The 16,008-nt window shown below is 40.0% G+C and overlaps 1 protein-coding gene across 2 annotated transcripts in view; it reads left to right on the top strand.

Moving 5' to 3' along the window:
- CHD6 (chromodomain helicase DNA binding protein 6) overlaps nucleotides 1–16,008 on the top strand; it is a 188,755-nt gene that overhangs the window by 80,509 nt on the left and 92,238 nt on the right. For both annotated transcript variants that reach the window (XM_039479415.2, XM_074406545.1), the window contains 2 exons: nucleotides 9,203–9,350; nucleotides 11,151–11,300. In XM_039479415.2, coding sequence (XP_039335349.2) covers nucleotides 9,203–9,350; nucleotides 11,151–11,300 — 298 coding nt within the window. The remainder of the gene's footprint in view (nucleotides 1–9,202; nucleotides 9,351–11,150; nucleotides 11,301–16,008) is intronic.

The raw sequence follows: 16,008 nt of genomic DNA, 5'->3' as shown, positions 1-16,008 counted from the left end.
AGCTCTGGAGGCAGGCCAAAAGTGGAGGTGGCTGATTAAGGGACTGTCTGCAGAGTGGCTGTGTGGTTTGTCAGCTCCAGGATGAACTGAGGCAATTACTCTAAGGATATTGGGCAGTGTGCCCTGGGAAAGGGACTAGGGCTCCATGTAAGGAATGACACCCACAAGAAGTGGGGCACAGAGCACTAGCTTCTCTGCCCTGTCCTGCCCATACCCTAAAAGGTGGAGGGGAGGGACAGCCACTTAACAAATCTTGCTGTGTGTGCAGAGTCCTAGACCAGGCTTCCTATTCAGGGGTGAGGCTTGTAGAGAAAGCAATTTACTTGGTAGCAGAGGAGAGCCTCACCAGCCACCTGTATTACCAACCTAGTTGGTTTTCAGTAGGAATAGTCTACTGAAGAGCACAAGAACATAGAAGAAAACAAGCAGCATAAAGCAGGAAAAGGAAGAATGAAAAGAACAACTATCATCAAAAGAATTCAAGGAGAGGAATGAACACATTTTAAGTTAGCATCCTCAAATTCAGGATGTTTTGTGTGCGACTCGTAAATGGATCATGACAGAGGAGCAATCAAAAAAAACAAAGAATTAATGAAAATTTAAAATGTGGTGCCTACACTAAAACTTCATCAGTTTTCCTATCAGGATGTCAGTAGACATTTCTTAATGTTGATTAATAATGAACTAGAAGCATGAACATATTTGGGGTTAAAGAGGCATCAGTCAAACGTGATCCTCTCTGGGGATTTGGTGCACTAAGGATAGGTTATACTTTTTACCTGAAACTCTTCTACCTTTCTGAATTTTTATTTTCAATTGCTGTTATTACTTTTAATAGGATTACTTGGTAAAACTCTGCTTTTTCGTCTTAAGACGAAGTCATCTTTTTGTTTCCTTTTTACTAGGACAATATCACAAACCTGTGTAATCTCTGTTTTGAAGGTATTGATGATACGGTTTAAAGGACTGACAGCACAGATTTAGTTCACAGTTTGTCTGCATCAGACTATGTCTGTATCTAAATAATTAGGGTCTTTTTGTGTTTTCTCTTTTAAATAGTATCTTTAAAAAATCAATACTCAGTTCTGTACATAGACTGAACTAATACTGGTATTATGGAAAAGGTGAATTAAGTGCGCAAATGAGCTTTTTCAAGGTGATATCCATGTTTTCAGTATTGTACTCCTGAGAAGAGGATCAAAGCCTACAGGAAGATCAGTGTTGGAAGCTTCTTTGAAGCATTGTTGCTGGAGTGGAGTAGTGGTTCCTGGACTGGACTCCTGAGACTCAGCATGTGTTTGGAGGTGGTCGTTGGGATCATGAGCTATTTTCAGTGGCGGTAGTAGTAACTCATTCTTTTTGTAAGGCTCTGATGGATATTTTATAAGGTTTTAATTTTAAAATGAGAAGATGAATCATTTTGAATTAATGCAGCTTAGTAGATAAGATCTTTCAATACCTGGAGTCCAGGGGGACAGCCATAAAAGACTCGTAGTAGTACAATGTTATGACACATACCCAGATCTTTTCCTCGTACTTAGATTCAGCACTCAGTTCCTAACTCTCAGTTCTAGCAAAGAAACCTGGAGGTTAGAAACTGGAGATAAGGTTGTAGAGGAAGTTTGAGAAATTCACTCTACCTAGTGCTTTCATATTCTAATAAAATTTCCTATTTGGAAAGCAAAAAAAAAAAAAAAAAATTAAAAACATTTTTTCTAGGACAAACTGCAGAAAGTAAAGATGCAAAAAATCTTCTTGGCTGATGAAGCCATGTGGAAGACAGGATAAAAGCTTTGATGGTTATAACTGTTAGTTATTCTCAGTGTATGATATAATTGATTGAGAGTTTCTTGCATGGCATTAAGTGTATAGTAGGTACTTTCTTTAAAGTGGATATATGTTTGATTGTAAAATCAAGTTTGAATAAAAAGTTACTTTGAATCTCAAAAATGTTATTTCTTCTTTTTTTCCCCCTTGCAAGTTAGTTTGTTATAACTCTGAAAACTATTAATAAAAAAAAGGATTATAGAAGTAAGATTGCTTTGATTCATCCTCCAGTCCCATTAATTGGTGGGAGTATTAGGCCTTTTTATTATTCAGAACTCTCTTGGTTATAGGTAACATTAAACCCAGTAAAATTAGCTTAAGTTAGAAAAAAATGATAATGAGGTTCACTGGCTTAAGGAATCAGATCCAGGAAGTTTAACTGAGACCAAGGCTCTTTGTCTTCAGTGACCCCCTGCACCTGTCTGGGTGCCACTCCATCCTTTGCAAATGCATTCCTCTCATGGCTGAAATCATGGCCACCTGTAGCTGTGTGCTTACAGCTTAACAATTTCGTGAGCTATGAAGAAAGATTCATTTTCCTACCCACTCCTGCCGAAACAAATACATATATATACCATATATATATATATATGTTTTTTTTTCTTTTTAAGGAAGGACTCCCAAGTTGGTCTTCTGGGTCATGTGTCCATCCTGGACCAATCACTGTGGTAAAAGGAATAGAGTACCATAGCCCAGTCTGACCTTCTGCCAGAACTCTTTTATACTCTAGGAATTAGTATTGGTTGTGGAAAGAAAGATGCCAAATACATTATCAACTTCTGCAGTGGAATAGATGTATGTCAACATAAATTACTTTTTTAAGTATATATGGATTTTTTAAATGTTTCAATTTTATTAAATTTTATTGAAACTTATTTAATAAATACCTATTTATGTATATATTCGTGCATGCGTGCGTGCGTGTGTTTCCTGAATCAATTGCAAATAAGTTATATATGTCAGACCTTTTTGTCCTTAAATACATCAGTGTGTCTTTCCTAAGAGTAAGTTCTTACTCTTCTCTAACCATTGTCTAGCTATTCTTTTCATTCCCTTGTAACTAATAAGTAATCTGCAGGGAGACACTTTAAGGTCATGCAGATATCCTGCTTCTCTTCACCTCGTTCTCCCTAGATTTGGCATCCCTTGATGATTCTGTTCCATGCCCATCTTTTCTACTTTGGTTACAAAATGTTTTTTTTGTCATTTCATTTTTTTTTTTTTTTTTTTTTTTTTGAGACAGAGTCTCACTCTGTTTCCCAGGCTTGTATGCAGTGACACAATCATGACTCACTACAGCTTCTACTTTCTGGGCTCAGTCACTCCTCCCATCTCAGCCTCCCAAGTACCTGGGACTACAGGCATGTACCATCATGCCTGGCTGATTTTTTTTTTTTCCAAAATTTTTTTTGTAGGCACGGGGTTTCACTGTGTTGCCAGTCTGGTCTTGAACTCCTGGCCTCAAGCCATCATCCTGCCCCAGCCTCCTAAAGTGCTGACATTACAGGCAAGAGCCACCTACCCAGCCACAAATGGTTTTCTAACTCTACCACTTCTTTACAGTTACCATTTGTATTTTGTAGTAAACAAGGGCTCCCTCTTGTCTCTTATTTATTCATTATTTATGTATGTCCCATTGGTATATATTCCTATTGTTTTCAGTGACTTATAATTCTGTACTGTCCTCAATTACTTTGGTGTTCAGATGGTCTCAGTTTAGGGCAACAAAAGCTCTTCAAGCTGACTCCTTTGTCATTTTGACATGCCACGTTCATTTTTCTAAACACTCTCTCACTTTCTGACATAGCAAGATGTTTCAGGCTTATCTTCTGTCTTCCCTGCTTTAGCCTTGGAATCAGCCATTCCTGTGAAGAGCTTCACTATTAAACACCAAGATCTGAGTGGGCATCTTTGCTCTTAAGCCCTTTCTGTTGTCAAAACTAGGAGGAAAATAACATACAAACATGCACGTAGAATATATGTACACACGTATATGCATGCATACTTATATCTACACACATATTCTGCATGTTTATATACATAGGTAACATGCACATATGCATGTGTGTGTTCATACAGATTATAGAACTCATGAGTTCAACTGACAATGCCTCCAGTTGAGATTCATCTCATAGTTTCTCCCTTGCCTTAAAACATTTCATATTTGTCAGTTCCCAGCATCAACACATTTACTCGTTTGCTTAATCCTATACCACATGTAAAACAGTTTCAGAGTGACTTCACCATGTAACTACCAAGAAAAGTTCAGAATTTGTTTGCTGTTTTTCCCCTTCCCTCAGAAGTTGAGAGTATGTAGTCAAATGCTGTGTTCATCAATTAATAGAAGAGGTTTTATTCTCTATGAGGTGCATTTATATCCTTTGTTTTAAACGTGAATGGATTCATTTGTTTCAGCTTATTTTCATCTTTAGTTTTTTATGTTTTAGCATGTAGAACTTTAACGGATCTCCTAAACTCAGATCTGTGTACAAAGGTATAGTCAGAGAAGTGTCACTCCCTCCTATATCCCTGCTACCCTGACCCTGTTCTCTCCCCTGCCCCTTGTAGATAGATAGGCAGTGTGGGTTTTTTGGTTTATCTTTCCTGTTTCTTTTTGTATTAATAAATAGATGTATACATTTTTTTATTTTCCCTTTATTCTTACACAAAATATAGCATATTATATTCTTTCAACACTACTTTTTTTCACTTAATATATCTTTAGAAATGATTCTCTCTCAGTTTGTAGGATTCTTTCTTAATTGTTTTGTAGATGTGTAGTATTACATTGTATATATCCTAGTTTATTCAATCACTTATGTTTAGAAAGGTAGTTTTCATTATTTTACAGTTACCAAAAAATGTTATAATAAATAACCTCATGCATATGTGTTTTCATATTGTGTGATATATCTTTAGATCACATTCCTGTAAGTAAATTGCTGAGTCAAACATTATTTGCATATGTAGTTTTGTTAGATCCTGTTTATCCACTTCTTTTTGAGACAGGGTCTCACTCTGTCACCCAGGCTGGAATGCAGTGGCATAATCTCTCCTTACTGCAACCTCTGCTTCTAGGCTCAAGAGATTCTTCCACTTCAGCCTCCCAAGTAGCCGGGACTACAGGCCTGCGCCATCATGCCCTGCTAATTTTTGCATTTTTTTTGTAGAGACAGGGTTTTGCTATATTGCCCAGGCTGGTCTCGAACTCCTGAGCTCAAGCGATCTGCCTGCCTGGGCCTCTCAAAGTGCTGGGATTACAGTCATGAGCCATCACGCCTGGCCTTATCCAGTATTTTTGAAGAACCTGGAACTTCAAGGAGCAAACATTCATAGGCCAAATCATCTATAGGTATAGCAGTTTGGAGATTAAAATGTCTTCAATTGATAAAACTGTCAAGCATAATGTTTTTAAAACTTTTTCCAAAGAGCAGAAAGATACACCCTATGTAGTCTTCTGGAGGATGAATTCAGATGATATTTTCTTAATATCCTATTGAAGATCCCATTTGTAAACTTACAAGGGATCTTTTCTTCCTGATACTTGCCTTTATCAGTAGAGCTCCAGGAAAAATTTTTGGAACTTAAAATGGCTTCTCTTGCCAAAGGTAACCTCCAAAAAATCACTTTGAAGATTTCCCAAGTAGAGTATCTTCTTATTTACCTGCAAATAAGGGAGCAGGTTTCAGCTGGTATTTTCCTATTTTACTGACAAATATTTGAGAAAGTATTCCTAGGCTACCTTGACCCTCAGCTTCTAGCTGGGAAAATCTAGTAGCGCCTTAGGCTTGACTTAGAAAGTGTCTCACCATGACTCCTCCCTTCTTTCAACATTTAATGTGTTTCTCAAAATGCACACAGGTCTCCTAGTAAACTGTCATATTTTGAGGAAATTCTATTCCTTAGTTATGATTTGGGCTTGGTTTAGCTTTGAGTATGATGTTCCACAGTGAAGCATATGATTCCAGCACACGTGCATGTATGCGCGCGCGCACACACACACACACACACACACCCCCACACACACAATGAATATTTAAAATGAAGATTAAACATATACAGATATAGTCTTCTAATGTAATGGATTCACATTTAGTAAGTAGATGAAATTGATTTCAAATGCTGGGAAGAAAGATTTAAGAGTTTACAGAAAAATTCAAAGGCCACTGAGCATGTGATTATTTGGGTAACTTTTGGGATATTATAAGCTTTCAAAAGAATTGTCAAAGAATTAAACACAAAACTTTTTCTAAAAGAGCTATCAAAAACTCAGCACTTAATATTTTTCTATATTTGGGTCATTGGAATGTTTTTGTTGCTCATTCTTTTAACCATTATTCAAATAACATTAAAAGGACATTTAAAGTTTTTACATTTATTAAAAGAGAGACTGGGATTTTAGGAAAACAACAGTCAGAAAACAAGATTTGGTGTGAAAAAGTAATACCCTGTGACTCAGTAGAGGCTTACCCTGACCTGAGAGTAAGCCTCTACTCTGCTGCTGACTTTGGGTCATTTGCTGCTTTTAAATCTCAGCTTCCTCATCTGGTATATGAGAATTATTTGCTGTGACTCCCTCATGGGATTGTGGTTCTAACAGTTAAATGAGACATGGAATTCACAAGTACTTTGTAGAATGTAAATTGCTATAAAGTTTTCTTAATGAGGAGCCACATAATGTGAGATAAAGACTTGTGAAAATTTAGCATCTTTTAAAACTGTTTTACCTGAATCTCCTCTTCTGAATTAATAAGAAATGGAAGAACTTTTGCTTTTTCCCCTGCTTAAGGGTATAAGTCCCTTGTTAAAAATTGGTGATCCTCGAAAATGGCACAACCCCTTGAGTTTCAGTTCTTTGGGTTGGATCAAAATTGTTTGTTTGTTTTAACCTTGTAAGTCCAGGGGTACACATGCAGGTTTGTTACACAGATAAACTTATTCATGGTGGTTGGTTGTACAGATTATTTCATCCCCTAGGCATTAAGCCTAGTATCCATTAGTTATTTTTCCTGATCCTCTACCTCCTCCCACCCTCTACACTCGAAAAGGCCCTCGTGTATGTTGTTCCTCTCTATGTGTCCATGTGTTCTCATCATTTAGCTCCTACTTATAAGTGAGAACATGTAGTATTTGGTTTTCTGTTCCTGTGTTTGCAAATAGCTTTCATCATGAACTTTCCTGGTAGTTAGGCAAGCCAGTCTCCAGCCTGGGGAATAAATGTGGGCAGGGTTTGTGCTGACCCGATTGGGGACATGTGAAGGGTGAAGGGTATTCAAGAAGGATGCAGGCAGATTTAGCAATCAGCACTGGCTGGTTTGTGTGCTTGATCACCCCTTTGAACAAGGTCATCCAGTTTTCCTCTCTTCCCCATACTTTCTACTAACTCTCCTGATGGGAAATACCACAGTTGGCTCTTTTCTTGTCCCCCCACCTTCTGTCACTTGCCAAGATTTCCTGGTTCTACTCCTGCTAGGCCTTTTAAAGCATTTTCAGGCTTGAAAGGCTTCAGTCCCTCTTTCCTGGACCTGCTGTCATGGCCCTTTTAACGCATAATGAAGTCTAAACTTCCTGGCCTGATGCACCTTTGACTTTTCCTTTCAGCTCTATCTTGTAGGGCTTCTTGTTCACTTGCCCTGTTACCCAGACACATAGCCAGCTGTCTTTTACTAAATGTAACCAAAACACTGTTCCATTCCCCAAGCATGCTATGACGATTAAGAGCACAGACTCCACTTGGGCTCACATCTTGTCTTTACCATTTACTAACCATGTTACCCTGGAAATCTAACTTAACCTCACCATGCCTCAGATTCCTCACAATAAAATGAGAATAAGAATTCTCTCTGCTGGCCAGGCACAGTGGCTCACGCCTGTAATCCCAGCACTTTGGGAGGCCGAGGCGGGCAGATCACTTGAGGTCAGGAGTTCAAGAGGAGCATGGCCAATATGGTAAGACCCCATCTCTACTAAAAATGACAACAACAAAAAGTTAGCTGGGCATGGTGACAGATACCTGTAATCCCAGCTACTCAGGAGGCTAAGGCAGGAGAATTGCTTGAATCTGAGAGGTGGAGGTTGCAGTGAGCTGAGATGGCACCACTGCACTCCATCCTGGGTGACAGAGGAAAACTCTGTCTAAAAAAAAAAAAATAATGATAATACTGTCTTCTTCCAGCTGTTGTGAAGAGCAAAGGCAATAATTCATGTAAAGGAACGTGCCTGCAAATAGTAATTATTATATAAAATATTGGCTGCAATTATTATTATTAATTATTGTTATTCCTACTACTGTCCGTCAGAATCGTGTTTATATATATACATATATATGTATCTCTGCTCAAATACATTTTCTTAAATCTCCCCAACCACAGTTAATCATAGCCATTCATTAATGCATCCATCTGTCCATTGCTTAAAAAACAATTTTAAGACTTGCTTAAATATTACTTGAATACTTATTGTGTATAAGGCATAAGACTACTCATTCTGAGGAGTACAAAACATAGTCAAGCACATGCTGCCCTCTAGGAACTTCGGGTCTGGTAAGAAAGATCAGAGAAATATAAAATACTCATCTATCCAGCAAATGTTTACTGAGTAACTGTAGAGGATCCAGGCACTGTATGTAGTTATGTGAATTCTGAGCTTGATATAGTAGTTAATGACTAATTCTGGTGAACGATCATTTAAGTAAAGCACAGCTGAAGTGCTTTGGGAGTGTAGCAAAGAAATTTTACCAGCTAGGAAGGCCAGGGAGGGCTTTTTAGAGAAAATGTTGCCATCTTATAGGGGCCTTGCAGGGTGGATGGACTTGACCCATCTCTGCCTCAGTGAGGAAGCATTCATGTACTGCCTTGGGCTGTGGTTGTAGGTGAACTGTAGGATTTTCATAATTGTAAGCTCGTCAAGTGCAGAGGCAGCACTGTCTTCATTTTTGGGTGCCTAGTGTTCACTCCAGGTCCAGCATATACTCAGTAGTGGATGGTGAAAGGTTAGGGAGATACCTCTTCCTAAGTAGTTTAAAGGGAGATTGTAACATGATGATTCTTAGTATCTGTGAAGCAGTTGAACTTCCTAGAGAAGACATTTGTATACACTGAAAGTGAAGTCTTTGGAGATGTTTATATTATTTCTTACATATTAATTGTAGCTATAATAGTCATGATGGGGTGTAATAAAGTGAATTCTGCTTTGATCCATGTAGGTATTTCTTCCCATGTTTCTGTTTATTTCTGGGAAGAAACTCTTGTAGATTCCCCATTAAAGCCTGCCCTGGTCCTAGAATTCTAGGGTGTGATTTCATGACCTTGATCACATGAGAAATCTTAGTTTTAAAAACTGCCCAACAGTTTTAATTCTGAATTTCTCCTTGTAGCAAGGAGCAAGGACCAACCCCAGTGGAGAAAAAGAAGAAAGGAAAAAGGAAAAGTGAAACTACAGTGGAGAGTTTAGAGCTGGATCAGGGCCTGACGAACCCATCTCTGCGGAGTCCTGAGGAGTCCACTGAGTCTACAGACAGCCAGGTACAGCTGTGACCGGGAGGCATGGTGGAGGTTACGGCTGCTGGACGGGGTCTGGCTGACACTGATCCTGTTGCTCCTCTATGCCTATCTTCTAGCACGCTCCCTAGCTCTGGGTTGGGCGTTTACTGTTTTGGTGGGTGAGCAGGTAGACTGTAGTCTTCCTCCCTAGCCCGATCAGCATACTAATAATGATAGCCCAGTTTTTTAGTGGTGTTTGCCTCATTCTTAGAAAGTAGCAGGATATTAGGCTGCAGAGGGAGTTGATATGGAAAACAAAGTTGTGAGCCAAGCTAGGTAAGGCCTGTTTTTGCCATGTAGGTAATGCATTTAGTGCTCGAGAGTGTAAGACCAGTCTGTATAAGGACATTTTCGTAATCCCAGATGCTGGGAAAGTCAGAAATGTGTCCATTATACCAACAAGGAAGGAAGGTTTGGCCAAACACGGAGACAAGGAGATGCCCATCTAAACTAGATTCCTAAAAATATGCCAAAGTGTTCCCATGACAGTGTTAGGGATTTTCTGAATTGAGAACCTCTCCTGAGCATGAAGTCTAATATTTGAAAGTGCTCTGTTTCCTTTGATATTCATAGCAATTTATCTGAGCCACACTGCTGGAAGGCTCATTTAGAGTAAGACTGACGTACTCTACCTCCCAGGATCATCTGGACCATCATGGGTTTCTCAGTGCTCTTCTCTGTAGGGAGATGAGAGCTAGTAATGTCATAGTATTAATAAGCAGCAGTGTCTGTTGTCAGAGCACAGACCCCCTCACTGCCTATAAACTGGGACTGGTGGCGATTAAGCATCTAGATTGGCAGAGGAGCCAAGCACATTGAGTTGATGGGATTTGGCAGGGAATTAGGTGCTTGTAGAATGATGATCTGTATGTCGTGTTGAGGAGAGGTTTTTATGTGGAAGCCCTCATATAAAGGAAAACATCATAGAGGTGACTTAGTGAAGAAGTGATAAGAACACAGAGAGATACTGAAGAGGTATCTTTTAGAAGAAAAGAGAGGTAGAATTTTGCTTTGGTTTTGCTTTTTAAGGTTTAAGTATTTGAGAATGAGCTGGCTGGTAAATGGTTCCCTGAAGTGATTCTGCTGTTGAGATATGATGAGTCTGTAGAGATGAACTGTATGCTGCTCTGTTTGTGGAAAGCCATTGGGCTGTTTTGTTGTTGAATATTTAAAGGTACAGGCTTCTTAATTAGAGATGAATCCTTAGATCATCAGAATCAAGGTGACTCAGGAACCTTGTTTTGTCACACTTAAAATATCTCCCTGCCTTTCAAGAAGCACTATGAGATTCTCAAAGTAAGTCCAAAAAATTGATATTAATTAGTTTTCAAACTACATTTTTAGAAGTACATGGTAAGGATGGTGAATTCAAGCAAAAATAATAAAAAACTGTCATGTCATAGAATCTGTGCTTCTAGCAAATGCTGGAAGGGACCCCAAAGGTGATAGCTCCCATCCTTGTTTTATTGGAGAAGTGGATTCTGAAAGGGGGGAAAGTCACTACCATTGATGAACAGAACACATCTTACCGGACTGTGAGACACTACCCCTTCTTTTTAGTGGACTGTGGCAATTTCGAGATTGAGCTTTTGTTCTGGCCCCCACTCAGCTAGGTCCCGTTTTGACTGAATTTAGTCCTTAAAAGAGTTGTGTTTAAGAAAGGTTTCTTTGGTAAGGCAAGAAAGCACTCCTTGGCATGTTGGTAAATGTAGGTGAGGGTGTTCTTGTGTAGGCTGTTGTCTTTGACTCAGAGTTTCTCTGACGGGTGTGTTTGCCCTACAGAAACGACGCTCGGGAAGGCAAGTAAAGCGCAGAAAATACAATGAGGACCTGGACTTCAAAGTGGTGGATGATGATGGGGAAACAATCGCTGTCCTTGGAGCTGGTCGAACATCTGCACTCTCAGCCTCTACACTGGCCTGGCAGGCAGAGGTATGGCCTTTGCATGAGGGTACTGACCTTTGGCCTAGGTGACAGAATTGTTTCCTGGCTCTTTGCTAAAGCCTAAGTCAGATCATTTTAACTGCTGCTTGTAGCCTTTGAATGACTTTCTGTTGTACTTGGAATAACATTCAGACTCCTCACTGTGCTCAGCAGGACCCTCTATGATCACACTCTCGCCTTGTTTCACCAAATTCATTTTCTTAGATAAACAATTTTTCCCTGTCTCGTTACTCTCCAGCCAAAAGACCGGCTGTCTTTTAATGTGTTGATCTAACAGTTCTTTTCCATCTGTAGACCTTTGTCTCTGTTGCTCCTTCTGCTTGGGATGCTTTACATGACTGGTTTATTGGTTTTACCTAAAATATCTCCTTAGAGCGGTCCTTCCTGACTCTTTTATCTAAAGTAGATTCCTGTCCCTCATCCCAATGATGTTCTATTTCAGCACCTTCATTTCCTTAAAGCACTTACCACAACTTGTAACTGTATTTGAATGTGTCTGATCTTATTTGTCTCTCATTAAAATGTAAAGGTCTTGGCTGGGCCTGGTGGCTCACACCTGTAACCTCAGCACTTCGGGAGTCCTAGGGAGGTGGATCACTTGAGGCAAGGAGTTCGAGATCAACCTGGGCAACATGGCAAAACTCCATCTCTACACAAAAATACAAAAATTAGTTGGGCCTGGTGGTGCAGGCCTGTAATCCCATCTACTTGGGAGATTGAGGCACGAGAATCACTTGAACCCAGGAGGCAGAGAGGTTGCAGTGAGCCAAGATTACATCATTACACTCTAGCCCAGGTGACAGAGCAAGACTCTGTCTCAAAAAAAAAAAAAAAAGAATGTAAAAGTCTTTTGTATAATATATAGCTGTTAACTGGATGAGATCAGATGAACTAGTAATTACAGTTGGAACTTGGAACTCTAATTCAGTAAGTGTATATTGCAAGTCTAGAAGTATGTGCTGAGTGCAGAGGCTACCCAGAAGCAGGAGTGGACTGGAAAGGAGTGGTCGGATGTATAGGAAGACAAGGACTCAGGAGGAACATTTCCAACATGAACTTTATAAAGCCCCAGAAACTGAATGGCGTCATAGGCTGTGGTACGACAGAGGATGCTAGGGTGTAATTTGAGGGGTGGTGAGAGAGGAGGGCTGAGAGGTAGGAGCAGTCACAGTATGAAGCGCCTTGAATGTCACCTAAGGTATTTAATTTTTATCCTGTAGACTGGACAAGGAATAGGCGACATTGATGAGTTCAAGCAGAAGAGTGGGACCACTATATCTGCATTTTAGCAGTTTGCATTGGCAGCAGTGTCAAGGACGAAGATGATAGAATTAGCACTTGATACAGAGGTACTAGAAAGGAGAGAAGGGTTAAATGTTGAAATCAAAGAGGTCTGTGCCAAGGAACTTACAGAGAAGACATGAAAAGCAAAAGAAGAAGCAGGCTGTGCATGCAGGAGGGGCATTATTGCCAAGAGCAAATTCTGGGACACGGGCCGTCTGTTGTTACGGAGTCACTATTGCTGACTTGGCGGAATTCACTCTCTGTGGAGTGACAGCAGCACAAATACCTGTCACTCCTCCTGGATGCTAGTGTTTCTTATGGTCGCTGGTAATACTTTATCTTCCTCGACCACCTTGCCTCTAACTTAAAGCATTTTCATATAATTCCACATATTCTTTCACTCTTTGTTTGCATGGAAAGTAGCAGGGAGCAGGGACCATTGTTCCTATTTTAACAATGAAGAAACTGAAGCCCAGAACGATCCAGGTCAGAGTTACATAGCAGCAGTTAATCAGCGACTAGCAGATAAGAGTTTATTTCACGTTTCTGCTAAGGGTTATTCAACTAATGCATATAATACTTAGTAGGAATAATAATTTGATGTATTGTCACTATAATACATTTCAAGCAACTATTAATAGTTAAAAAGCACTTGCACGACTGCCATGAGGCGATAGAATTGTATTGCTTTGTAATGGGGTTTTCATTCCTTGGGGATGTTATGGTTTGTTTGGTAGTTAAAATACTATAAGGAATTTTATTTTCTCCTAGTAGCCGTTTAGCCTAAACCATTAACCATATTTCAGATGTTGTTATGACTTCTCCCCTGGCACCTAAAGGGCAGCAGTAGCTGATTTAACTAACAGAAATAATTCAGGAAATGAATTATTAAGGCCCTTTTTTTTCTTCTAAGGATATAGCAAAGAGAGGGTTTATATATGGAGAAACGCAAATTAGAATCTGAATTCTATCTCAAAAAAATTTACCAAATTTAAGGAAGAAAGAGGCCTGATTCATGGTTTTGGCTTTGACATTCAAAGAAGCGACCATGTGGGCCTGGCCACCCGGCCTAGCATGCAGGGCAGGCCACACCAGTGAGGGGACTGGAGAGATCGGCTTACCGAGTGATGTTCAGAATCGGTGCTCTGTAGAGTCCTAGTTGCTGCAGAACCAAAACAGCTCCACTTGCAACTGTTTTTACATTCTGAGCTTCCTGAGGAAGTTTGAACAAAGATTTTCTAGACTAATGAAAAGCCTGAAAGGCCTGGATCTCATCTAGGAATCCAGGCAATCTCAAGGCACATCTAGTGGCACAGAAAATCACTGAAGAAGGATGAAGCTTTTTCTTATATCCTTCTCCCAGAAGGATAAGTGCCCTCTGGGTAGGTATCTGCCCGCCTACTAGCTTTAGCTCAGGACAGAGAAAGGGATGGAGTCAGCACCAGAATGGCCCCACTGACATCTCTCTGCAGATCTGTGCAATATCTTCTCAGCATGCTCAACCCACTTCTATGACTGCTGGCCCTTGTCCCAGCCCCTGATCACAGCCTCAGCATTGGTTACCAAGTGGTGAGTTGCTACAGCATCTTTACACACGATTCGCTTTAGCTCAGGACTGGCATATCATCACTGCTCTGCTTTGGACTCCATAGCACAATCCTGAGCATGGAATTCAGGGGCGGGAAATAAGTTTCCATCCTAACTGTGACTCTTTGCTTTCTTATTCTTTGTCAAATTGATTTTGGCGTCTGGAATACAAACAGACTTTTTAGAGTTCTGCAGTGCATTTACAGTGTATAGACTGTTTACAAGGCTGTCTCAGTTTTTGCCTCCTGCAGTTTGGGTGATTTGTGTGATTTTGCCTTTTCAAACAGAAGGACTCGAATTTGAAATAAGGCTTTGGCTCATATTCTCTCCAGTGATGTGCTCTGTGTCTTTGCATACAATGCAGTCTTCTTTGTTGGGCCTTTTCCTGTGTCTGGCAGGCTGGGCTCAGTTGTTTCCGCCTCCAGAAAGTTCCTTGCTCCTCTGAGCTGGGAATAAGTGCCCCTCCCCTTTGCTCGTAGAGCACTCAAATATGTTTAACTGTCATTGCCCTTCTAACACTTGCCAAATTTTTTGTTTCCTTCTTCTAAACCATGAGTTATGTTAGTGTAGGATTTGTATTTTTTTTTTTTTTTTGTCCTATGTGCCTCTCAGATAGGAGAATTTCAATAAACTCAAATGCACATTTACTCCCAGGAACTATTCAGATGAAATGGCACGTTCCATCTTCTGTTTTATAGTGTTTTTCACTATTGTAATGATGATTCCCAAAGTCTAAAGTCAGCAGAGACCCTCGCAGCACTTACTCATAGCCTGCGAGGGTCCTGGTTTTCGGTGCCTCTGCCATACTGTTGTGATGATCAGTCCTGATTGTTCCTCTGATCAGATTGCAGAGTTTTGCAAAAATAGGCATCACTTTTTAATTTATTGTATTTTCACTTAGCATGGGTAGAACTTGTTTGTATTTGTTAGTAGCCATGATAAAGATGTACTTAGTTGAACTTATCAAATATTTATTCAGTAAGTGAGTAAATGTGTTGAAAACTCATTTGTGTAAACAGGTGTGATTTGTTTAAACCTCTGTATTAGAAAGGAAAAAAAGAGATTTTTCTTTTTTCCCAGGCTCTTGTTTCCTCCGTTTCCTTATACTGGCATTTTTTCCTAACTGGTATTCATCTCTTTCTCACTTAAACCCTCAGACAGACCCCCTTTCTGAGGCTCCTTGCTGCTGTTTGGCATTGCTGTAGCTTTGTGCCAGGGTGTGTGGCTCAGCGCAGAAGTGTTAGTTGGGGTCCTTCATCATGAGGCTCCTGTCAGCTCAGCCTGAGTGGGTAATTTCCTGAGTTTTCCCATTTCTTCACTGGGGACAACCACCAGTTCCCATGCTGTTTTCTTAAGGTTGTTTCCTGTATTTGTTCCCTCTTGGTTTCTGCTGCCACCCCTGTGCTGAGACCAGTGTACAATTTACTGCAGCACACACTTTTGTCGTTTCCCTGCTACAAGTCTCTGCTCTCCCCAGTCTGATACCAGACCAACTTTCCCAAAATACCAGGGCAGTTGCTGGTGTTTCTTATTCTCCTGCTCATGAAATCCAAGATGTTTACTTTTTAACTCCATATTAGATCAAAACTCCTTTTTTTTTTTTTTAAATGTGGCCACACACTACCTGTCTACTCTCATTTCTTCCTATTCCTCATTGTGTGTAATGCTTTCACTCTAATAAGGCAGCTTACTTAGATTGTAGGTATGCATCACACATCCTGTACTATTGTTCTTTCATCTCTGGTTTCAGCTTACCTTTCTCTTTGCTGTCCTCTTTTATGAGCCACTGTTCTTTAGGGCCCTACTAAAACCTCACCTATTATGT

The sequence above is a fragment of the Saimiri boliviensis genome, chromosome 9 (genome assembly GCF_048565385.1).
Source record: "Saimiri boliviensis isolate mSaiBol1 chromosome 9, mSaiBol1.pri, whole genome shotgun sequence".
NCBI lineage: Eukaryota > Metazoa > Chordata > Mammalia > Primates > Cebidae > Saimiri > Saimiri boliviensis.
This window is presented reverse-complemented; position numbering and strand designations above follow the sequence as displayed.